Here is a 25,765-nt window from a genome sequence, read left to right on the forward strand (position 1 = left end):
TCTTGAGACACAGAAGGCGTTCAAAAGTTCCAATCAAGAGAACATTTTAACCCTCTCACTAACGATGGTATTTCTGTTAGCAAGAGCCAAGGTGTAGGACTTTATTATTAGCCTCCAAGAAATTACACACCTTTAGTACATAAATATATTAATATTTTAAGGCTCCTTCTACATTCAAAATATGATAAATGGGACAACTAGATGATATTTAGGAAGCCAGATCAACAACAAAGCAAATCCAAAAAGAAACTTTCTGCAGATGGGCCAAAGAGCAATACCTGTTCAAACAAACATCATCTTCAAACAAAGGAACTGCAAATCACAGCCAGCTTATCATCTGACTACAGTCAGGCCAATCACTAAAATGTGGTAGGCCTGACAACTGTTAGGAAAGACAGAGGCCCAAGCCCAAGTCTGAGTTCTGACTACTTCACTCACTGGCTGTGTGATCTTAGAAGAGTTATTTAACCCCCTCCAAGCTTCTATATCGGTATCCATAAAACAGGGAAGAAGTCACCCACTGGACCCTTGTGAGAATTAAGTTAAAGGTGGGTAAAGTGCCTGGCCCATGGTGCGGCTCAGTAAGAGGCAACTAGCATTCCTATTACTGAACTTTTTTAAAGTTCATGCAAAAGTTTAAATATCTACTTTGCTAGACTTCCTAAAGGCATAGGGAGATTACGACCCCTCCCTAAAAAAAAAAAACTCAACCCCGAGGAATTCACTGAACAGTACCCTGAAATGTCAGACATATTTAAACATACAAGTATAAGAACAATTGATAATTTTTTTTTCCTTTTTTGCCTAACCAAGATATTTTTCCCAGCCTTCTTACTTACTGGTTTATATTTACAACTTATCTGACAACATTAAGCACTAAGAGAATGACACCAACATCAGTTTCAAAGGTCTCCTTTTGGGGCTTCCCTGGTGGCGCAGTGGTTGAGAGTCCGCCTGCCGATGCAGGGGACGCGGGTTCGTGCCCTGGTCCAGGAGGATCCCACGTGCCGCGGAGCGGCTGGGCCCGTGAGCCATGGCCGCTGAGCCTGCGCGTCCGGAGCCTGTGCTCCTCAACGGGAGAGGCCACAACAGTGAGAGGCCCGCGCACCGCAAAAAAAAAAAAAAAAGGTCTCCTTTTGAATCTCTATCGATCAGACCTAATTTTTCAGTTTTCCAGTCTAAGCCCACCTAGTCATAAAATCTTACAGTAGTGTGTCATAAAATAACACAAGCTACATCAGGAATCATCATAACAGCTCCCATCTGTGCCAAGCGGTATGCCAGAATATCTTAAGCATTACCTCCACCCTATGCATGAGGTGAGTCAGGTGGGCACAAATATTCTTTCCTATTTCACAGAAGATGAAAATGCAGCTGAAAGAGATGAAGGAACTTGTCCTTGGATGCATTACTAGAAAGTGGTAGAGAGAGGTTTGAGCTCAGCTCTATATGATCCCCAAACATGGGCTCTTTCTACACACAACACTGCCTCCCATAATACCAGGAAGAAAAACATAATCTAGTTCAACGAGGCTAACGCTCCTTTTACATGGAGAAGTCAGTCATTAAGACCTGCATGGAGAAATCAATAATGCAAGTCAAAACCACTTTCCCTTCTGCTATTTCTATAGACCAAAAGACTTTTATTTTCCCCTTACATAAGCACAATTTCTTCCTTCCCCAAGTCACTTTACATATTAAAACAGTCTACAGCTGGTTAATTTTAAGAATCTGGTTTAATTCTAAACAACTTTCTTTTCAAGGCAACAGAGACATCTTTTGGCCAATAAATGAAACTGCATGGTTACAGGAATACTAATATACAGTGTGCTGCACTGATAAGCCATTATCTATTTATCTTCTCACTGATTCCTTGCTCCTTTGATGTTCTAAAGCCGACGTGGTCTCGGCCCAATGTCCACAGAAGGACATGTCTTGATAAAGAAAGGCAAAGTCAGGGTCTGAATCTCCTACCTGAAATGCAGTTCAATCTGAATGGATCCTTGCGTAGTGCTGCTGTTCTTAGAGGGCTGAAAGATACAGGTGAATACGTTTGTCATGCCAGGACTGGCCTTCTGCCCAGCATAGCGGGTGTCAAAAGCCATCATGGAATGGGAAACCAAGTTAACGGACTTCGTTTGGTTGGAAAAGCTCTCATAGAGCAGCTTACATTTCTTGAAGTCAAATCTAAGAGAGAAAGCAGACAAGATGTTGAACGCTTCCGTTTTACAAAATTATGTACATTTAAGATAAAAGAAAAAAATCATAAATATGCCTAAGTTCTATGAAGAAGAATAACTTTCACTCTGAGATCTGTCACTGATTTTAACTGTCCACAAAATGGATTTAGTGTCACTTTGCCTTGTATCTCACTTTCCATTTCCAAGGAGATGCTCCTGCCCGTAGGAACTTCGTGAGGAGTAATAATACCACGTATTTATTATATACTTGGTTCACTAGCATTCTCATTTCTCACCTAAGTTTAGTAAGACTATATATTTGTAATAATCCCCAAGGGATAACGAGGGTCCCTTTAGTCCTTCATCTGTCAACTCCCAGCCTGCGTGGAGGATTCTCTCTCCAGAATCTGCTGAATTTTTACAAAGACCACTAAAGTGTACTGGGAACTGCCACAACAAATAATACTTTTCATACAGAGAAATAATGCAGCTGATGCATCAACAGAAAATGCATCTGGAACTGCCAACGTTTTAATAACAGAGAAAGCTGCAATGGGCAATCCATACAGAATTACTCCACACTGGAAAAAAAAACTAAGGGCATTAACCAGTCATCAGAAAAAACTGCTGGCTCACAAGATAATCAATCTGGGACCCCAGCTCCACCATACCAGGTTCTGATCAGCTTAATTAGATACGGGCCTGAATGAATTTTTTTTTTTTTGTCCCGCCGCGGAGCAGAGGCTCCGGACGCACAGGTTCAGCGGCCATGGCTCACGGGCCCAGCCGCTCTGCGGCATGTGGGATCTTCCCGGACCGGGGCACGAACCCGCCTCCCCTACATCGGCAGGCGGACTCTCAACCACTGCACCACCAGAGAAGCCCCCTGAATGAATTTTTAAGGGAAATACAAACTAGAAGATAGAGTGCTCCCATGGAAAAATTACTAGACTCGAAGTCCTGTTTTCAAGTACTGAAACCACTTTTCCAGCCATATGATTGATCTTACACTAGTCAAAAACTCTATGTGGAAAACAGGAGTAATACCTGCTCAACTTTACATGGCTGTCAAGAGATTAAAATGAAAAGATTATCAAGTGTGAAAATACAATGCACTCTTGAGGGTTTTATACCAGTAATCGCAAATTCCTGGCCTACACTAACCAAGAAAATGACATAAATTAGTGAATTGCTGGGTAAGCACATGCCTTATCTAAAGGCTGCCCTAGTTGTTACTCAGTTTCCAGATGCTTCCAATTCAGAACACGGGCCCAGTATTGCCAAAGATTCTAATTTTTCAAAAGCTGAAATCCAAACTTTTTATGTGCAATTCCCCAGTTTTCAAACGTTGGCCAGTTAGGCAGCCATCACTGCTGCTCCAGATAGCTCTGGGGCTCCCCCCACGCAGACACACAGCGAAACTACTTCCTGACTCCTCTGTGCTCCTGTGGGACCACATTCTAGCCCCACGGGGTTTACCAGGGATTCCACTGCCATTCAAGACCACTCAGGGCTATTGTTTTTCTTGCTGGCACAGCAAGCTGCTGTCAGTCAGAGTAACTAGAGTGAGCAGAGCAGCCCAAGACCCATAACAGACATGAAACATGAGGAGAAATAACATCGTCACTGTTCTAAGTCACTGGTATTTTGGAGTGCCTGTTACTACAGCCTAACCTCAGCTAACCTGACTGATAGAGACTGATGAATTTAAACTTTTAAAAAGCACTGTGCAGACCAACAAAAAGCATCTTGCAGGCAGACCACATTTAGCTGTGAACCACCACTCTGCAACCTCTGTTCTATGTCAGAGCACAATATGTGCATTATTTGTATTACCATTACTAACAGTAAAACAGTATAAGTAAAGCCATACCTGGCTAAGGACCCAGCACCTTCTTTTCCTTTTGGATCTTTCAGCTCCAGACTTACATTTACCATATCAATGAGGAAACACATGCACGTGTACACTTCTCCACTCAGAACAGTCTGGAAAAGGAAAATGCTGATCAATTCATAGTCGATGCCAATCTAAAAATGGGGTCAATGTCATGAGGTCTAATTTACTTGTGGTTCCATCTTCTTTCCCCAGGTGACTTCAAGGAACAGATACACAGGATGACCATCAGCTGAGACCACGAGAGTCACTGAAGAACCTAACATCACACTCACATGAATCCTCGGGTCTTGTAAATCATAAGGCCGCATGAATTCCTCTATGGGCTCTCCAAGGTTGTTCTCCAATAAACCCCGGATGAGCTTGTATTTGTACAAATCCAGAGAGCAGTGGACTGAGGAGAGATTGCCATGGATAGATAGATCTGGCACAGTATGACTTATTTCTCTACGAAAAAAGAAAAAAGGTCACTTTCACAAACAAATCACTAACTTAATGTTGACGTAGCTCACACCCAAATATAAGTGCTAACGTGTACCCACCTACATTACCAACCAATTAATTTCTAACTTCCAATGACAAAAATTTCATGTGCGTCCACATGAAGCAAGTTAGCATAACTGAGTGTCATGCTTCAGCTACAAAAGGCCACTTTTCTCCCAAAATATACATTTAGAAAGTCCCAAATCTAACATGAGTTAACTAAGTAATCTATTAGTAAAGAAGAATCTCATGAGACTCAGAAATAGCTTAAACATTATAGCTGGGAAAGCAATTTAAAAAAAAAAGATGACAAAACAGAAGGGAAACACACTCTCAGGTACAACGAACAGAGGGGTGGGGGCTGGGGCAAACACAGGTGAAGGGGGTAAAGTGGTACAAACCTCCAGCTATAAAATAAACAAGTCATGGGGATATACAATACAGCAGGGGTCCCCAACCCCCAGGCCACAGACCGGTACTGGTCCACAGCCTGTTAGGATCGGGCCGCACAGCAGGAGGTGAGCGGTGGGTGAGTGAGTGAAGCGTCATCTGCATTTACAGCCGCTCCCCATTGCTTGCGTTACCGCCTGAGCTCCACCTCCTGTCACATCAGCTGAGGCATTAGATTCTCACAGGAACATGAACCCTACTGTGAACTGTGCATGTGAGGGATCTAGGTTGAGTGCTCCTTATGAGAATCTAAAATGGACAACCTGGAAGAAACGGACAAATTCTTAGAAAGGTGTAACCGTCCAAGACTGAACCAGGAAGAAATAGAAAATATGAACAGACCAATCACAAGGAATGAAATTGAAACTGTGATTAAAAATCTTCCAACAAACCAAAGCCCAGGACCAGGTGGCTTCACAGGCGAATTCTATCAAACATTTAGAGAAGAGCTAACACCCATCCTTCTCAAACTCTTCCAAAAAATTGCAGGGGAAAGAACACTCCCAAACTCATTCTATGAGGCCACCATCACCCTGATACCAAAACCAGACAAAGATACTACAAAAAAAGATAATTACAGACCAATATCACTGATGAATATAGATGCAAAAATCCTCAACAAAATACTAGCAAAGAGAATCCAACAACACATTAAAAGAATGATACACCATGATCAAGTGGGATTTATCCCAGGGATGCAAGGATTCTTCAATATATGCAAATCAATCAATGTGATAAAACATATTAACAAATTGAAGAAGAAAAACCATATGATCATCTCAATAGATGCAGAAAAAGCTTCTGACAAAATTCAACACCCATTTATGATAAAAACTCTCCAGAAAGTGAGCATAGAGGGAACCTACCTCAACAAAATAAAGGCCATATATGACAAACCCACAGCAAGCATCATTCTCAATGGTCAAAAACTGAAAGCATTTCCTCTAAGATCAGGAACAAGACAAGGATGGCCACTCTCGCCACTATTATTCAACATAGTTTTGGAAGTCCTAGCCATGGCGATCAGAGAAGAAAAAGAAATCGGAAAAGAACAAGTAAAACTCACTGTTTGCAGATGACATGATACTATACATAGAGAGTCCTAAAGATGCCACCAGAAAACTACCAGAGCTAATCAATGAATTTGGTAAAGTTGCAGGATACAGAATTGTACAGAATAATGCACATAATGCACAGAAATCTCTTGCATTCCTACACACGAATGATAAAAATCTGAAAGAGAAATTAAGGAAACACTCCCATTTACCACTGCAACAAAAAGAATAAAATACCTAGGAATAAACCTACCTAACGAGACAAAAGACCTGTATGCAGAAAACTGTAAGACACTGATGAAAGAAATTAAAGATGATACAAACAGATGGAGAGATATACCATGTTCTTGGATCGGAAGAATCAATACTGTGAAAATGACTATACTACCCACAGCAATCTACAGATTCAATGCAATCCCTATCAAATTACCAATGGCATTTTTTTACAGATCTAGAACAAAAAAATCTTAAAATTTGTATGGAGACACAAAAGACCCCAAATAGCCAAAGCAGCCTTGAGGGGAAAAAACGGAGCTGGAGGATTCAGACTCCCTGACTTCAGACTATACTACAAAGCTACAGTCATCAAGACAATATGGTACTGGCACAAAAACAGAAATATAGATCAATGGAACAGGACAGAAAACCCAGAGATAAACCCACACACCTATGGTCAACTAACCTATGACAAAGAAGGCAAGGATACACAGTGGAGAAAAGACAGTCACTTTAATAAGTGGTGCTGGGAAAACTGGACAGCTACATGTAAAAGAATGAAATTAGAACACTCCCTAACACCATACACAAAAATAAACTCAAAATGGATTAGAGGTCTAAATGTAAGACTGGACACTATGAAACTCTTAGAGGAAAACATAGACAGAACACTCTGACATAAATCACAGCAAGATCTTTTTTGATCCACCTCTTAGAGTAATGGAAATAAAAACAACAATAAACAAATGGGACCTAATGAAACTTAAAAGCTTTTGCACAGCAAAGGAAACCATAAACAAGAAGAAAAGACAACCCTCAGAACGGGAGAAAATATCTGCAAACAAATCAATGAACAAAGGATTAATCTCCAAAATATAGAAACAGCTCATGTAGCTCAATATTAAAAAAACAGGGCTTCCCTGGTGGCGCAGTGGTTGAGAGTCCACCTGCCAATGCAGGGGACGTGGGTTCGTGCCCCGGTCCAGGAGGATCCCACGTGCCACGGAGCGGCTGGGCCCGTGAGCCATGGCTGCTGGGCCTGCACGTCCGCAGCCTGTGCTCCGCAACGGGAGAGGCCACAACAGTGAGAGGCCTGAGTACCGCAAAAAAAAAAAAACAAACAAACCAATTCAAAAATTGGCAGAAGACCTAAATAGACATTTCTCCAAAGAAGACATACAGATGGCCAAGAAGCACATGGAAAGATGCTCAACATCACTAATTATTAGAGAAATGCAAATCGAAACTACAATGAGGGATCACCTCACACCAGTTAGAATGGGCATCATCAAAATCTACAAACAACACATGCTGGAGAGGGTGTGGTGAAAAGGGAACCCTCTTGCACTGTTGGTGGGGATGTGAATTGATACAGCCACTATGGAGAACAGTATGGAGGTTCCTTAAAAAACTAAAAATAGAATTACCATATGACCCAGCAATCCCACTACTGGGCATATACCCAGAAAACAACATAATTCAAAAAGACACATGCACCCCAATGTTCACTGCAGCACTATTTACAATAGCCAGGTCATGGAAGCAACCTAAATGCCCATCGACAGATGAATGGATTAAGAAGATGTGGCACATATATACAATGGAATATTACTCAGCCATAAAAAGGAGTGAAATTGGGTCATTTGTAGAGACGTGGAGGGATCTAGAGACTGTCATACAGAGTGAAGTATGTCAGAAAGAGAAAAACAAATATTATATATTAACACATATATGTGGAACCTAGAAAAATTGTACAGATGAACCGGTCTGCAGGGCAGAAATTGAGACACAGATGTAGAGAACAAACGTATGGACACCAAGAGGGGAAAGTGGCAGTGGGGGAGGTGGTGTGACGAACTGGGAGATTGGGATTGACATGTAGACACTGATGTGTATAAAATGGATAACTAGGGCTTCCCTGGTGGCGCAGTGCTTGAGAGTCCGCCTGCCGATGCAGGAGACACGGGTTCGTGCCCCGGTCCAGGAAGATCCCACATGCCGGCTGGGCCCGTGAGCCATGGCCGCTGAGCCTGCGCGTCCGGAGTCTGTGCTCCGCAACGGGAGAGGCCACAGCAGTGAGAGGCCCGCGTACCACAAAAAAAAAAAAAAAAAAAAAAAAAAAATGGATAACTAATAAGGACCTGCTGTATAAAAAAATAAATAAAATAAAATTCAAAAAAAAGACTCTAACGCCTGATGACCTGAGGTAGAGCCGAGGCAGTGATGCTAGGGCTGGGGAGTGGCTGCAAATACAGATGATCATTAGCAGGGAAGTCTGACTGCACAGAGACCATCATAAATCAATTGCTTGCAGACTCATATCAAAACCCTACCCGTGAGTGGCAACTGAAAACAAGCTCAGGGCTCCCGCTGATTCTTCAATATGGTGAGCTGTATAATTATTTCATTATATGTTCCAAGGTAATAATAATAGAAATAAAGTGCACAATAAATGTAATGCACTTGAATCATCCCAAAACCGCCCCCTACCCAGGTCCATGGAAAAACTATCTTCGACGAAACTGGTCCCTGGTGCCAAAAAGGTTGGGGACCACTGCTATACAGCGTGAGGAATACGGTCAGTAACACTATAATAACTTTGTACGGAAACAGATGGTTACTACACTCATAGTGGTGGTCATTTCATAATGTGTGCAAATGTCTGATCACTACGTAGTATACCTGAAATTAACATAATATTGTACAACAACTATATTCTGATGAAAAAGAAAAGGTGACAAGCTCTTTATTCATTTAGTGATAACTAAAGCCAGAACCAGTGTTTCATAATGAGCCCAGATGGGACATTAGGATAAAACCTGAATCAGTCACTCATTTCAGCTGAGATGGGCAGGAGTGAAGTTGAAAATGCCTGGGTAGGGGGAAGATACCTCATCCCAACACTGAAGAGCTTTTTCTCTCCCCTCCTAGAGGTGAAGTGGGCATCGTGGATCCTGCAGACACTATGCTCTGAGTATATAAAGTAGAGGGTTAGGATCTGAAGTGGAAGAGGAATACAAAAAACTACTTTGTCTACGGAGAAAAACCTACATATAAGGTGAAAAAAGACTAGTCACACAATCAACAAAGAAAAGCTGGAAAGGATTACCAAGAACCTCTGGGTTCCCGTGTCTGTGGTGTGAGAAGCTGATAGAATACCTTGTGTTCAGTCATCACCTTCTATCTGGGCTAACAGAGTATAATTATCTGCACATAAACACTGATGGAAGTGGGTAAAGTTTAGATAAACAGAGTAGTAAAGCACATTTTTTTTTGGAAAGCATCACTTGAAAAGAAAACAAAGTGTTCGATTTCTAAATAATGAAGCTCCTCTTAAGACTTCTAAGCCAGTAAAATAAAATACAGCCCATGCCAACCATAACTGAAAGCCAGCCAGGGAGCACTTGAATAACAAGTAAGAATGAAACACAAAAATCTCAGTGAGAACGGCTAAACTGTATCATTAATCCAGAGAGAAACAAAACAGTGATATTAAATGACTTGCCCAAGCCCAAGAACTGCAAAGGGAGTAGCCAAAGCGGGATTTAAATCACACCCTGGAAAAGTAGTGACACTGCTTTTCAAAATGCTACAAATGAAAATCTCTTTCATTACTTTACAGCCATGCCTCAACTTTCCCTGAAGTTAAGATGCAAATGTTGCTGCTTTCTCCAAAATTAATGCTCCAAACTGAAAGGCACCACACACTGTAACCAGCAGTCCCTGTCCACGCACAGGGGCCAGGCGAGCATAAGCGCCACCAGAGGACCTTCTTAATATACACCTGAGGCTAGGCCCTGAGAGTCAGGTTCTGCTGGTCTCAGGTAGGGTCGGGAATGTTTCTTTTCAGTAAGTTTCCCAGCCAGATATGGAACTAATGACAACTGAAGCCATGCTCTAAACTACAGATATTAAGCATCCTGTGTTTTGAAGCCAATTAGAAGGTAAATTAGAGTCAGTTCATCAGGCTTTATGTAGTACTTTCAGACGGCTTAATAGAGTGAAATGGGCAAAACAGCATCTAAACAATTATTCTCATTAAATGGAGCTCCAGGGTAAAAGCAATAGCAGGTCCAGAATCTGTTGCGTTTGGAACATAGAATCCAATGTCACTTCTTCCAAATACATTCCCTGCCATCACTACCTTCCTACTCCCATCAAAATCCATGCTAAATTCATGTCCCTTCCTCTTTGTTTCCAAGGCACCTACTACAATCCTAGGACACAGTTTATAACACTGAATCAAACACTAAATTAGAATCATATACTTACCTTCCTATATCCCTCAACAAAATGTAAGCTCCATGACAGCAGAAGTTTTTTCTTTCATCACAGGAGCCCTCATGTCTAGCACGTAGTAGGGACTCGATAGATATTTGTTACATAGATGAAAATATAAGTGAATACCTATGCCCTTCCAGACTTAAGAGCACTGATTTACAAGTTATTACGATTCTACTTATAATAGACAGTTATTTGAATATAAACCACTCACTTGTCCAAGTTCCTTTCCACCTGCAATTTCAGTCTACAAGGCTCAGTCAAGAGGCTTCCTCCTGTCTGTCGCACAAAATAGGAGGGGAAGATCAGGTCTCCACTACTGTCTTCCAAGGCCTTAGTATACTCTCGTGGGTGTCTCTCTGCAGCAAAGATGTCCATGTCTTGCATATCGACGACAATGCAATCCAGCAGGCAGACGTGGTCTTCTACACAGACCCAAGGAAAGAGGGACAATGAAGAAAGTGGGACCCGGAAAGGGCTGGCCCAGAACAAAACTAAAAAGCCAAAAAAGTTCATTTTGTCTTTGGAGAATGTTTAGCACTGCCTGCATCAGAAGGCTGGGTGACCAGAAGTCTCCACTCTGGCACCAAGGCCTCCGTCCACAATGCTCTGCACGCTGGACATCTCCTGCCCGCCACCTGCACGCAAGCACGGACTGTGCCACGTCCCTTCAGCGTCTCATTGCTGTCCCGAGACACTAACTGAGGCTAAAGGGCTTCTGACGAAAACCACTTAATATGCTCCCTCCCAAGGAGATCCCACAGGGGTCTCGTGTAGAGATAATGTCACCCAAAGGTTTACAAAATTTTCCAGCAGTAAAATTCTTTTTTCCAAACAAACATCACGTGTAACCATTTCCACCAGCACTGCTCTAATCCAAACCACCTCCATTCTTGCCTAGACCACCATAAACTCCCCTCCAATATACCTGTACAATTCCAGTCTGCCCTCGCAAAACCATTCTGCTCACAAAATACCTCAGTAATCCTTAAAAAAATAAGTGGGGCCAAAACAGTCTCTTCCTTTATATACTTGGATGGCTTTGTTTAATGCAAAGTTCTTTCTGTGAAACTCCCCTAAATCCCTGTAAAGCCCTGCATAAGCCCACTGCCTACTTTTCCAGCCTCGTCTCAAGCCCTCCTCTACCTTGCCCACGAAGCCTCGGGCTCACTGGCCTTTGTTTCCCCCCACATGCCAGGCTCCTTGCTCTCTGGACAGCCTTACCCACAGCATACCCTCCTCTCTCCTTCTCAGCTGGGTCCTGTTCTTTCGCTTTACACCATTCTGTCTCTCCCATAACATTTATCTTAGTCTGGCAATGTTTAGATTAAGATTATTTTAATCTGTCAATATAAAGCTTATTTAATGGCTTTCTCACATCGTTCACATGACGGCAGGAACTACGTCTAATAGCGTATTACTATACAGGAGAACACGGAGTGTTAGTATATAGGAGAACAAAACACCGTTAACACCTGGATTAGGCAGGCACTAATTGAATTAGTTCTTGCCTTGTTACTGCCTCGATAGATATGTGAAGTAGACGAAAGTGGAGCTGGTCTGGCAGGAGGGAAAAGGGACGGGAACAAAGAAAGGGCGTCAGAGATTCCCTAGGGCTGTCATGGAATCCCAGGGATATACAGGAGCAGTCTGAAAACCACTGCCTTAACCCAACCTTAATCACACATAGAATTCCAGAAACAAACAGCAAATCAGGAGGAGAAATATTGTCAGGAAAGAGATCTTTCTATAAAACATCCCAAATCACTTCTCATAGGCTTCTAAATATATGTAACATCGGCCTTATTCCTAATCATCATTGTCACCAGGACAACAACAGCAACAGAAGACGTGTATTGAGTGGCCCTATGTGTGCACCCAGCCCCACGCCACCCCACGCTGTATGCATTTGTTACGCACATATAGACGGGGAGGCAATATCATGTAGGTTAAGACTGCAGGTTCTGGAGTCAGACTGCCTAAATTCATAGTCCAACTCTACCATTTACCACCTACATCTACAAAACTATGGTCAAGTTACTTAATCTCTCTAAGCCTCTGTCTCTTCATCTATACAATGGGGATAAAAATAAAAGTCTGTATCATGAGGATAAAATGCAGAACTTGATGAAAGAATGTGCCACAACGTCTGGCATGTAGTAAGTGTTCGATACCCAGTCTTCTACTGAGGCCTACAATAGTCTCCTTTAATCAGCAATGTAACCATAAACCACTCTGCCGTCACCTCTGGGACCACAAGGTACTACAAGGAGCTAACCATCCCTTGCATCTATCTAACAAAAGACGTTCGGCAGCCTCCCTCAGCTGGCGCCCCACATTTCTCAAAGTACAACCATACGGACTGACCTCATCCACTGATTTCTGGGGCTCATCATATTCTGCTTCCCACGCTCCTCGGAGCAACACTTCACGTATCTACTCCATCACCCACCCAGAAAACCAAAAGGCCAAAATTAGGCTTGCATCTGGAATGGCTAATTGTCAGATTCTAGAGAAGAGCCCAATAACTGGGCGGTGCATGTCTTTCAAAAACTGTCACTCATAGTGTTTCTTCTGTTACCTAATTCACACCAATATTTTTTTCAGAGTTCTTTTTTATGTTTCTAGAATTAAATAGTGACTTGCAAGGATGTATCTAAGGATGCAGGAACTGTTCTAGTTATACTCACCATCTGGTGGCAACTGTTTTGACATATAAATCCTAACACACAATCTAAACCTCTTTATTTACACTGTCTTACCAATTTAACCCTCCTCTAGAAGTCGCCCAGTGTTAAATCTACACCCTAACGTTCTTAAGCCTTCTAAATCGATATCCAACTCCGATGATCACTGAAGACATGCTACCCCTCTGTGGGCATCTGCCTGTACGGGATGCACCCCCCCCCCGTCATTAGGTTCCTCCAATGGTCTCGTGCATTTGCCCACCTTCATCATGCAGCTCCCCTCTCCCCTTTTACCTGGAATCCTGGAAACCTGACCAACAGAGGGTGTGGTTTGCTGCCCTTGCCGCCTGGTCGAAGTACTTGGCACGGACTCGCTCTTCAGGCCGCCTAGACTCATTCCAACAGGAGGCATCATGAACAGCCCCTCGGAGTGGGTCCCTTTCGGGTCCTCCACGCTTGCCGTTTTCCTCGCACTGTGTTTGGGAGTACCAGTTGGAGAAGCTGAAGGCACAGACTCCTGGGAGGAAACAGAAGAAAACTAGAAGGCAGGAATGGGGGTGACTGTACCTACTATCCTGGAAGTCCCATCCCAGTCCCTGGACTCTTCAAAGACTCTATACCACTTGGTACCTCCCAAGCCCCCCAGATTCCATAAACAAAAGGGTCACAGGGTCATGATACTTTCTGCCACATGTAATTATTTGCAGAGACATTACATATAATTCAGTACCCGTTGAAAACTATAACAATTTTGCAGGAACATATTTGATCTTTTGGCTTAAGAGCAAATGTCAAGATACTAAAAATCACTGGTGGTTTAATCTAGGTCATACACAACAAAAGCAAATCTCTCAGCCATATGACACACTGTTACTTTGCTGGAGGGGAGGTGCTTATTGTTCTCAGAAAATGCATCTAACAGCAATACGGAATAAAGCCATTGCAATGTGTTTGTACTTTCCAGAAGTCTCCCCTCCTGTGTTTACATTTCTCATCTCTCTAAGTAACTGCAAATGAGAACAAAATGGAAAATGTAAGTAAGCCATTCGTGTTATGTTTCTGTTCAAGGGCATAAAAATTAAGGGCAAATACAGAGTAAAATTAATTCTGCAACTATTGACAATAATATAGGCTTTTCTTACATACTTAGTACCTTCAGTTAATTGCTAATGGGGTAAATCTTTTTCACCAGAATGGTTCAATAATTGACGTTTAAACTTCCCATGATTCCTTCCCCCAGGCCTCAGAGCTACATATCCAAATGGCTTCTGCAGGGTCGGTTTGTTCTCATCTCTCCCTTCTCACCAACAAGCTGGAAGGAGGGGAAGAACTGTTTTCCTTCCAGTACTGCTTTACATGTGTATTCCTCTCAGCATTTGAAAACGAGACGATAATACTGTTTGCCTTCACAGTTATCTTGAGTAGTAATTACATGTAACAGTGAAAGTTCTTATTTTTTGCAATTTTTCTTTGCAAGGCAAATTACTAGGTAAATGCTGTTATTTAAGCATTTCGACCTTGAAAACCTTCCCTCTTGCTTAGTTTATTTAAACTCTAGAGAGTATTTGTTGCTCTTTCATTTGATTCATCTCTCCATCCTCTCTGAGTGGGTTTAAATAAATCAGTGGCTTGAGGAGATTAACTCAAAGCTTTTTAAAGACTTAGAAATTATGGTTTAAGCACAATCTATGGTTGAGAAAAATGAAAGGAAAAACATACGTAAAAAATTCAAACCTGCGCTCATTAAGACATGGATTTATGTAAAACAATTCCAAACACACAGGAGTCATAGAACTCAAAGGCAAATAACCCCTCTGCAAGCTCTGATTTCAGGACTATTTCCTGTCCTTTAACCACTGGAATGCATACTAGACAAACCTCACACGTGCAAATGCATTAAAGGGCAAATGTAAAGTGATTTTTGGAGAAGAAAGTCACTACTCACTTCACACAGGCCTAGATCAGTGGAACTTGACTCTACATGTGGAGAGGTAAGTTTCACAGATAAGTTTATCTGATTACAAATACTTTCAGAAGCGACACACTCCAAGCAGCCCTTATGGAATTCTACAGAACCACCACTGGTGTGTAACAAGATAAAGTTTTTCTAGGATTTAAGAAAATAAAATTAGGTCATCAAGAAAGTACTACCTAGGGCTTTAAAAAGGAAAAAAAAAAAAAAAGAAATTGCTTTTAATGATCCTTAACAAGGGCTTGTCTACAAAGGAGGGAAGTGATTTGCCAAAGCAGAGGGAAAAGTGATAAGCTGGCTTTCCCGAGTAAAGAAATATTTTAAAAAATTTTTTAAATTTTTCTTTAAGCATATGAATGTGAATTGGCTGCTGAATCCCATAAGGTTTTTTCAAATAACCAGGAGGCAAAAAAACATATTATACCGTGAAGAAAAAGTGATCCTTGTATGCAATGCCACTGAAAATCAAATCCTCAAAAACAAATAGAGGGAAATTTTTTCATTAAAATGCTACAAACTATGTGCTATTATTTGGCATACTTAACAAAATAGAAACCATTTTGCAAAACTTTCATGAAATATTTTGGCAATTCTTCTTTAGAAGCTAAATTCAGACTCAGCTCATTAAGCTCATATATATCTGACATAGAAAATAAGTCCTTATCTTTTCAGGAAAGGGAGAGAAACAAAAATGGTATTATTGAACTTGATCACCCATTCTGGCTCTAACTGATCTCTTCCTAAAGATTTAGGCCTCAAAACAAAGATTCACCACAAACAAATATATTCCAAAGAACTAACTAAAGGCTGAAAAGACAGTTCCCAGAAGAATTCAGCTCTCCCTTGGGCAGTAGGGGCAGCAGAGTTGGAACAGAGAGGCAGCACCCCGAGGTGTCAGGGGGAACAACATTCATGTGTAAACACCAGCTCTGACACATGTGTTTAATATCTAGTCATGTTAATTATAAACACCTCACAGTAAGGAAAAGTAACAAAGTTTAGAAGCAGTTACAAATCTTTCTTTTTATAAATGGATCTTTCTTTTATTTTCTTTAAGACTTAAGTCAGTAAACAGCAAAATGCTTGTCACTCAAATATGAAAAGAGATTTTCATTAAGACCAAGGTTACTAGTTCTCTACCAGGCCTACTGTGAAAGGCCAATGGTGATTTGTTTTATTTTTACCGTCTTAAAAAATAATACATAAGTGGAAGCCTATTCCTCACTCTGGCAGGAAGGCCTATCGTTCCAACAGGAGGGCTTCTGACCACAAGGTGAACAAGCACGTTCTCAGCCACCAGCTGTCTGAAGACGGGGCGTGAAGATGAGCAAAGCTGGTGATGCTCTTCCTTCTGCGTTGCTCATCACTGCTGTTCTGGGTTCACCGTGTGCTCTGATCACTAAATCTGGCTCGTCTAAGTGGCTGTAGTGAGGTGATGTAAGGACAACCTGCCCTCTAACCATCATTCAAACACCCCCACTCTGGGTCCTGAGCTCCGGGTTATGACACGGGAACACGGTTCCTGTGGTTCTCACTGGCTCGTCTTCACCCTCCTCCTCACTCCACCCATTCCCACTCAAAGAATCAAATATTTTTGGTTCAGGGTGTTTAGGTTAGAAGTAGTGAATAAATGGCTAAGTGAAAAGTGAAACAAATGAAGAAAACTATAGACACAGTAATTTGAAAATAATAACATTATCTGAGTTTAGGCATTACCAACAGATACAGTCTTCCTATTACTTTCTGACCCGAGTTGAGCTCCTTGGCAAAGGCCTGGTAAGACTAGCAGCCTGGTCACTCTCTTCCTACACCTAGAGAGGCGAACAGTACCTTTTCTGTTCAAATTTGTATCTTTTCTGTAATAACCTCTGGAGTTTGTCCATCTAAGTTATTTTAATGAACTCACTGCCACATCCTTTAGAAAATTCAGAAGACCTACAGCTATTTGGCAAAGGACCAGTAAGACAGCAATAGCCTTTGCCAGTTTATTTTCCCCTATATAAAACTAATCCTAATACTGGGAGGTAAAATCATACCGTGGTTAAGACCATGGAGTATTGAAAGCAGACACACCAAAGTCTAAGGTCCACACTAGATGTACTCCTCACTAGATGTTTATTTTTCCTTTTTTTTTTTTTTTTTTTTACGTTACGCAGGCCTCTCACTGCCGCGGCCTCTCCCGTTGCGGAGCACAGGCTCCGGACGTGCAGGCTCAGCGGCCATGGCTCACGGGCCCAGCCGCTCCGCGGCATGTGGGATCTTCCCGGACCGGAGCATGAACCCGTGTCCCCTGCATCGGCAGGCGGACTCTCAACCACTGCGCCACCAGGGAAGCCCCTCACTAGATGTTTAATCCAAAAGAAATTACTTACCCTATCTAAGTCTCAATTTCTTTTTTTAAATTTATTTATTTTCTTTATCATTATTATCATTAGTATTATTTCGGCTGTTTCAGGTCTGATCAAATGTGAGAAGAGCAGCTTAATCTCGTTTCCATGAAGGGACTCATCTACTCCCCTGAAGGGAGCAGTATGAGAAGAAACACTTCTGACTCCTCTCTCCATGTCTTACTGGCCCCTTCACAAGGGATGCATATCGATCCATCTGTTTAATGGAGATTGTGAACAGCAAATACTACCTGCCCATGGTTTTTCTACTGAGTAGTTGTCTCTAACCCTGTGGCTCTCTGTAGCCTGCAGGTGAAAACTAGGTGTTTAATCACAAAGCTTGCTAGTGCCTACTCAGTCCATTAAAATACCACCTCAGATTGAGAAGTGAGCAAGTAATGATGGCTTGATCTTGGTCCCATACTCCAATCAAATTTCATCAGCCAAACCAATATTTTAATTCCTGTGGTGATGAAATATATTTGTTAAAAGCACAGGCTCTGTCAGACTACCGGGGTTTGATACATGGCTCTACTAATTACATTTGTGTCTGAAACACAGGGAAGTCCCTAAGTCTCAATTTCTTTATCTGGAAAAATGGTGTTAACAGTACCTCTTAGGGGACTTCCCTGGTGGCGCAGTGATTAAGAATCCTCCTGCCAATGCAGGAAACACAGGTTCGATCCCCGGTCCGGGAAGATCCCACGTGCCGTGGAGCAACTAAGCCCGTGTGCCACAACTACTGAGCCCATGCTCTAGAGCCCGTGAGCCACAACTACTGAGCCCACATGCCACAACTACTAAAGCCCACACGCCTAGACCCTGTGCTCCGCAACAAGAGAAGCCACTGCAATGAGAAGGCTGTGCACCGCAAAGAAGAGTAGGCCCAGCTCACCGCAACTAGAGAAAGCCTGTATGCAGCAACAAAGACCCAACGGAGCCATAAATAAATAAACAAACAAACAAACGAACAACACGTCTTAGGTTGCTAATAAGGAGAAGGTGAACAAATGTGTAAGGAGCTTAGTACAGGCTGATGTATAATAGGCATTCAACAAACACTGGCTATCTGCATTGCTATTATTGTCACTTGCAGTGGAAACGAGTAAAGTTTCATTAAAACACATATCTAGAGGGACTTCCCTGGTGGTCCAGTGGGTAAGACTCCACGCTCCCACTGCAGGGGGCCCAGATTCGAATCCCTGGTCAGGGAACTAGATCCCACATGCATGCCGCAACTAAGAGTCCTCATGCCGCAACTAAGAAGTCCACATTCCGCAACGAAAGATCCTACATGCCGCAACGAGGATCCCACGTGCCACAACTAAAACCCAGTGCAGCCAAAATAAATAAATAAATATTAAAACACACATACACAAACACACCCCCCTAGAACATAAAACAGTCTCTAATTCCAGCAAGTTACTCGTCTCCTCAACTGCAAAAATGGGTGGGACCACCTCCAAGGTCCTATCAGTGCTAAGTCTGTGATTTACTAGGGTTTCCCATTTTCATCATATATTTTCAATGAGTCCTAGCTTTTCCAAATGTAAAATGAAAGCAGCAATCCTCATCCCAATTACCTCCAAACATGTTATAAGAAATAAGTGCTAATGTACTTTTAAACTGTAAAGCAGTATACTCCATACGATTTAATTATTAAGGTATTTTAAAATGGCTTCAGATTAGCCTTGGGCCAAATCATCTCTTCTGAAAAAAGCCACATAGTATAAAAAGTTGATTACTATGAGTTCAGCCTGAGGAAAGCACTATAAAGATGGTTCTGTTGATTTGTTTGCTAAAATAAGTTACTACATACAGTTAGTAAAAGTTGTAATTTACATTACCTCTATGAAAGGTTAATTGAAATGTTAATAAAATGTCCAAAAAAATATTCTTCAAGCCACATAGACTACAAAAGTAACAGTGGTTAGGAATCTTCGTATGGCAGCATCTAAATTTTTCGACTGGCATTCCAATGCCAGGTGAACTGACAAGGGAATGGGGGCTGACTGCTCACCTTATCTTGTAAGCTAAAGGTCCCAGGAATACCAGCAAAGAGAAACTTGTTCTTGACTTTCAACTTCCCCAAATTTGCTACAATCAGATTATTTGATCTGGAACTTTCTGGGATAAGAAGAACAGGAGCACCAGCCTCAATATCCAGGAGAACCCGTGAACAGCGCTGGGCTTGATCTCTCACCTGAAAGAAGAAGGAAAATTGGATTAGAGGTTCAATTAATTCCCTAATTTTATAATCAAATAACCTCAAGTTTCCAAAAGTTTCATGAACTTATAAATCTAAAACAATTAAAATCACACAGAATATATTCTATGAACACCAAGGAGTTAAATTAGAAATCAGTAACAAGAAGATAATGGAAAATCCCAAATATCTGGAAATTAGACTACACACTTCTATATAACCCATGGGTCACAGAAGAAATCACAACAGAAATTTTAAAAATATTTTGACCTTACTGATAAAGAAAACACAGCACATTAAAATTCATGGAATGCACTTAAAAAGGTACTTAAAGAAAAATGTTTAGCATTAAATACTTATTTTATATTAAAGATTTAAAATCAACAGAGCTTCCAGCTTAAGAAGGTAGGAAAGCAAAATAAACCTAAGTAAGGAGAAGGAAGACAATAATAAAGAGCAGAAACCAGTTATTTAGAAAACAGATAAACAACAGAGAAAAATCAATTAAACATTTATAGAACACTCTACCCAACAACCATTTTACCTTCTTTTCAAGTGCACACGGCATGCTTGTTAACAGTATGCATGGGCCTAACACAGGCCTCCATAAGTTGATTGAAAGTATAAAACTCTACCTATATTAATCAAGAAAAAAGGAAGGAAACAAAAATCACCACTATCAGGGAAGAATCAGGGACATTGCTAGAGAACTTAAAAATATTAAAAAGATGTGGGAACCTATGAACAAGTTCATGCCAACAAACTGACAATTCAGACGAAGTAGACAGATAACTTAAAAACACACGCAAACTATCTAGAACTAACATCATATACGTAACACCTGTGAAAGACAATGTTTTCCCTCTAAGATAAGGAACAAAGCATGGATACCCACTCTCACCACTTCTATTCAACATTGTAGTGGAAGTCCTAGTCCACACAAAAAGGTATACAGGTTGGAAAGGAAAAAAGAAAACTCTCTTATTCACAGACAACATAATAATCTATGTAGAAAACCCTAAAGAATCTAAAGGAACTACAATAAGTAAGTTTAGTAAGATTGTAGGATCTGAGGTCAACATGTCAGTATATGAGTCAATTATATTTCTTACACTTTCAATAAACAAGTGTACATTGAAATTTTTAATTGATACGATAGCATCAAAATTGTAAAACAACTAGGGATAAATTTAACAAAAGATGTGTACGAACGGTATACCCAAAACTACGAAACACTGCTGAGAGAAACTGAAGATCTAATTAAATGGAGGGATATACCACACTCAAGGATCCAAAGACTCAATATTGTTAAGACGTCCATTCTCCAGATACGTGGATTCAAGGCAATCCCAATCAAATCCTAGCTGACTTTATTGTAGAAACAGACAAGCTGATTCTAAAATTTATAGAGAAAAACAAAGGATCTATAATAGTCAATCCATCTTTGATACAGAAGTTGGAGGACTTACAGTATCTAATTTTAAGACATATCATAAAGCAAGAGCAATCAAGACAGGGTGCTATACTATTAAATATAAATCAATGGGACAGAATAGAGAATAAGGAAATACACACATACCTTCTCAACAAAAATGTCAAGGTAATTCAATGGGAAAAGAACAGTCTAAATACGTATACGGAAAAAAAAATCTCAACCCTTACTTCACAAAATACACAAAAACTAACTCAAAATGGAAGAGGTCTAAAATTATAACACTTCTAAAAGAGGAAATAGAAATTTTTTGCCACCTAGTGGTAAGCAAATTTCTGTCACAAAACACAGAGCACTAACCTAAAAGAAAAAAATTGGACTCCATCAAAATGAAAGACTTCTGGGACTTCCCTGGTGGTGCAGTGGTTAAGAATCCGCCCGGCAATGAAGGGAACACAGGTTCGAGCCCTGTTCTGGGAAGATCCCACATGCCACGGAGCACCTAGGCCCGTGCGCCACAAGTACTGAGCCTGCGCTCTAGAGCCTGTGAGCCACAATTACTGACCCTGTCTGCCACAGTTGCTGAAGCCTGTACGCCTAGAGCCCATGCTCCGCAACAAGAGAAGCCACTGCAATGAGAAGCCTGTGCACCGCAACAAAGAGTAGCCCCCATTCGCCTCAGCTAGAGAAAGCCTGTGCACAGCAACGAAGACCCAACGCAGCCAAAAAATAAATAACTAAATTTAAAAAGAGAAATTTTTTTTAAAAATGAAAGACTCCTGTTTTTCAAAAAATAGTGTTAAGAAAATGGGAAAAGGTCCAGTGGGTAAGCGCCATGCTCCCAATGCACAGGGCCTGAGTTCGACCCCTGGCCGGGGAACTAGATCCCGCATGCATGCTGCAATTAAGAGTTCGCATGCTGCAACTAAGATACCCGCATGCCACAACTAAAACAAAGATCCCACATGCCACAACGAAGATCCCGCGTGCCACGACTAAGACCCAGCACAGCCAAAAATTTTTTTTTTTAAATGGGAAAAAAAACCTATAGACTAGGAGAAAATATCTCTAATACATATATCAGAAGTCTTATATCCAGAATACATAAAGGAAGAAATAATGTCAATTCTACACAAACTATTCTGAAAATAGAATAGGGAACACTTCCCAATTCATACTACAAGGACAGCACTGACCAGTTACCAAAACCAGAAAAACGGCATTCTTTGCTTTTCAAGAAAAGAAAATGACAAACTAATATCCCTCAGGAGCATAGATACAAAATCCATAAGATACTGGAGCAAATCAAGAAAACTATAAAAGCATCCACAGGCAATAAGGAAACGAATGAACATGGCTGTATTCTGTTGTAATAGCAAGTTGGCCAGCGGCTACCAGGATGCAGGGATTAGGGCTGGGAGACAAATAGCAAACGGACACAAGCAAATTTAACGCCCTTTTTATAAAGGTCAAACAAGCAAAAAAAAAAAAGATACTGTATACAAAGTTTTCTTTTAATTTTAAACGGACTAGTCGACCCAAAAATCAAGAGAGGGGTTACCTGAGGCATTAACAGAATGAGATAGGGAAGTACCACATGCAGCAGTCTTAGCAATGTTTTAATTTTTATTTTGGTGGTGGGTTCATAGATGTTCCTTCTATTATCACACTTTGTAATTTATATACATGCTACAGATATTCTTTATATGTATCAAATACTAAATTTTTTTTAAAGTTTCTAAAGAGAGAAAAAAAGGTTACATACTCCGTAATTATAACCATGGAAACATGAATAGGGAAAAAAGATGAACATAAAACATACCTATGGTGCTAGAAAACTGATAAGATATTTTTTCCAGATTCCCTATAATTTGATTGTACTTTTATATTTAAAAACAAATACCTTCTCTATAACATACACAGGAAACCAGTAACATTTGTTGTTGCCAAGGACAGAAATTGGGTGGCTGAGGAAAAGTAATTGAGAAAGAGACTTTTCTCCAAATGTCTTTTCTTACTTTGATTCTGTACTAAAACAATATACAACATATTCAAAAATTTTTAATTTAAACTAAAACATAAAATTTTTAAGTGTTGCCACTGTAAAGACTTAAATTTTAATCTTTTACCTAATAAAGCTTAAAAATAAATAAATAACAAGTTTTACAAAGAACTACATTGTAATTGTTTTCTGTGGTTCCCAAACTGTGTGCCAAGACACCACAGGAGGCTGCCTCACACTCACAGGTGCACTGCCAGGACATTTTAAATCTTTGAGGGAAACACATCATCTGTTAGACACTGCACAAACTACTAACTTGAGATGGTTTACACTCAATGTTAGATCATGCTACATTCCTTTCAATGATGTCACATCTTTGCAAAGCTGGGTCTTAAGCAGTTGCTGCTATAAAAAGCAAGTACCATGAGAAAATAAATGTGGAAAAGGAAATGAGGGTTGTGATGTTCAACCTGATTCCAAGTGTGAGAAACTGTTCAGTGCCCAAGAGGCACATACATCCTACTAGGAAGGAATTACAGTCATTTAAAAATGAAATAAAAATCTCATTTTTCACTTACGTGGGTTTTTTTTCTAACAGCTACTAAGTTGTTGGACATATATACTCATTAAGTTGTTTAGACTTCGTTACTTTGGAAATGGAAAGACCATTAGGTGTTTCTTTTGGCCTAGGATGTATCACGGAAAAAATTCCAAGACATTAAAGGGAGCCATGAACTAAGAAGTTGGAGAACTATATTTGAAAAAAATCCTCTTTCTATAATATAACAGATATGTTCTTTGGGACCACTTTCCAGGAGAAGTAACCCCACTGAAGTTCTAAAAGGGACCTGAAGTCTTAAGTGTTATCCATAAACTTTGTTTATCTTTTTTAGAGCAAGCTAAAGCTAAACTTTAAAGGAAATTAAAACGCGATATGATGAACAAGGAACATAAGCTCTCTGATTACGGTAAGATTTCTGTAGATAATCAGCTACCTGGCAGACAGTAGTAAGCGTAAGATTACCTAATTACCTCCACCTTTTTCACTGAAATTTTCCAGATTTACCTCTAGAGATTTAAAAGTTCTACTGATTAGGCAAACTGGAAAAGCATCTTGGATCAATGACATCTACCTACCGTCTGCCCCTCAACAGCAGCTCGCTGGCGCCCTAACACGTCCTGCAGCTGCGTGAAGTGCTGGATGAAGGCCGCCACCTCCGCCTGGAAGCGCTGGGTGTGCACATACTGCACGGAGGCCATCTGGAGGCTCACTCGAATGTCGTACTCCCTGCGGAGCAGCGGGTCGGGCCCGCCATATCTAGGAGGAAGGGCAAAAATGTGACTCAGACAGCAGCAAGGTGCAAATTAGTATTTGAAGAAAACTTGGGTTGACTTAGGGGTTTCCCTAGAAAAGAGCTTTATTAACAAGGAAATCCACCAATCAAGTTTTAGAAAGCAAACTCCAATAATTATTTCCTTTCTAAGCTCCCACCATGTGTTGAGGATGCTAAATGAAAGTCTGGCGTGATGGCCAGGGATATAAACAGGGGGACAGCTCTGGGTGCTGAACCCACTCATGACTCCAGAACTCACTCAGAAGCCACCTGTGGTTCAGGCCTTTCCCCTAAGCCTCCTTTTCCCTGCCTTTAAGGAAAAGTGATTATTCCTGCTCACTCTTCTAGCAAAGACTGTGACAATATGGGCTTGAAAGGTAATAAAAATAAGACCACAAAACAACTGGTAAAGAAAATTAGGCAACAGAACCAAAGTTTCTGGGGCAATCTGTCTTCTGGAAGCTGAAAGAAGTCTTCTTTTTACTTCAGTGAAATGCAAGCTAAAGAGTTTTAGCACCCACATTCACAGATAAATTGGAAAACTTTTACAAATGGTTTTAAATTTAATGGAACATGATGCCATAACAATAAATTATACAGGACACAGTCACTGGGGAAAAGAACTCATATTAGGTGAGCACCTATTTTGTGTCAGGCAGAGAGTTTACATTAATTATCTCATTTATTACAGAACCATGCCACTGTGGTAGGTAACAGTGCAAACAAATCAACCTAAATTCTCAGAACAGTATGATATACTTCCTCTGGAAATGAAAGAAAAAGTTTTCAGACATCTTCAGGGAGCATTTTTCTCAACTCTGGTTGAACATTAAAATCACTCTGGCAGGAGCTCCCTGGTGGTCCAGTGGTTAAGACTCCATGCTACCAATGCAGGCGGCATGGGTTTAATCCCTGGTCAGGGAATTAAGATCCCACATGCTGTGCAGCACAGCCAAAAACATTTTTTAAAATCACTCTGGCAAGTTTTTTTAAAAAAAAATACTACCGCAGACCAGAATATCTGGGGGCAGAGCTGGATACCTATACTTTCAAACAGCTCCCTGAGAGGTTGAAAAACCAGCCTTTTAAACTTTCTGCTTTCTGAGAAAACCATTCTTTAATAACTACATAGGCTAAAAATGCCTTCTAAGCTCTAAAATTGAATATAGGTTGTGTTTGTACTGGG

The 25,765-nt window shown here is 40.8% G+C and overlaps 1 protein-coding gene across 8 annotated transcripts in view; it reads right to left on the reverse strand.

The window, feature by feature from the left end:
* VPS13D (vacuolar protein sorting 13 homolog D) overlaps positions 1-25,765 on the reverse strand; it is a 246,311-nt gene that overhangs the window by 173,690 nt on the left and 46,856 nt on the right. For all 8 annotated transcript variants that reach the window (XM_059045745.2, XM_059045813.2, XM_059045803.2 and 5 more), the window contains 7 exons: positions 24,383-24,563; positions 19,626-19,808; positions 13,541-13,763; positions 10,774-10,984; positions 4,350-4,521; positions 4,054-4,166; positions 1,975-2,187 (listed from right to left, as the gene is read on the reverse strand). In XM_059045745.2, the coding sequence (XP_058901728.2) occupies positions 1,975-2,187; positions 4,054-4,166; positions 4,350-4,521; positions 10,774-10,984; positions 13,541-13,763; positions 19,626-19,808; positions 24,383-24,563 (1,296 nt within the window). The remainder of the gene's footprint in view (positions 1-1,974; positions 2,188-4,053; positions 4,167-4,349; positions 4,522-10,773; positions 10,985-13,540; positions 13,764-19,625; positions 19,809-24,382; positions 24,564-25,765) is intronic.

The sequence above is a fragment of the Kogia breviceps genome, chromosome 1, assembly GCF_026419965.1.
Source record: "Kogia breviceps isolate mKogBre1 chromosome 1, mKogBre1 haplotype 1, whole genome shotgun sequence".
Classification (NCBI taxonomy): Eukaryota; Metazoa; Chordata; class Mammalia; order Artiodactyla; family Physeteridae; genus Kogia; species Kogia breviceps.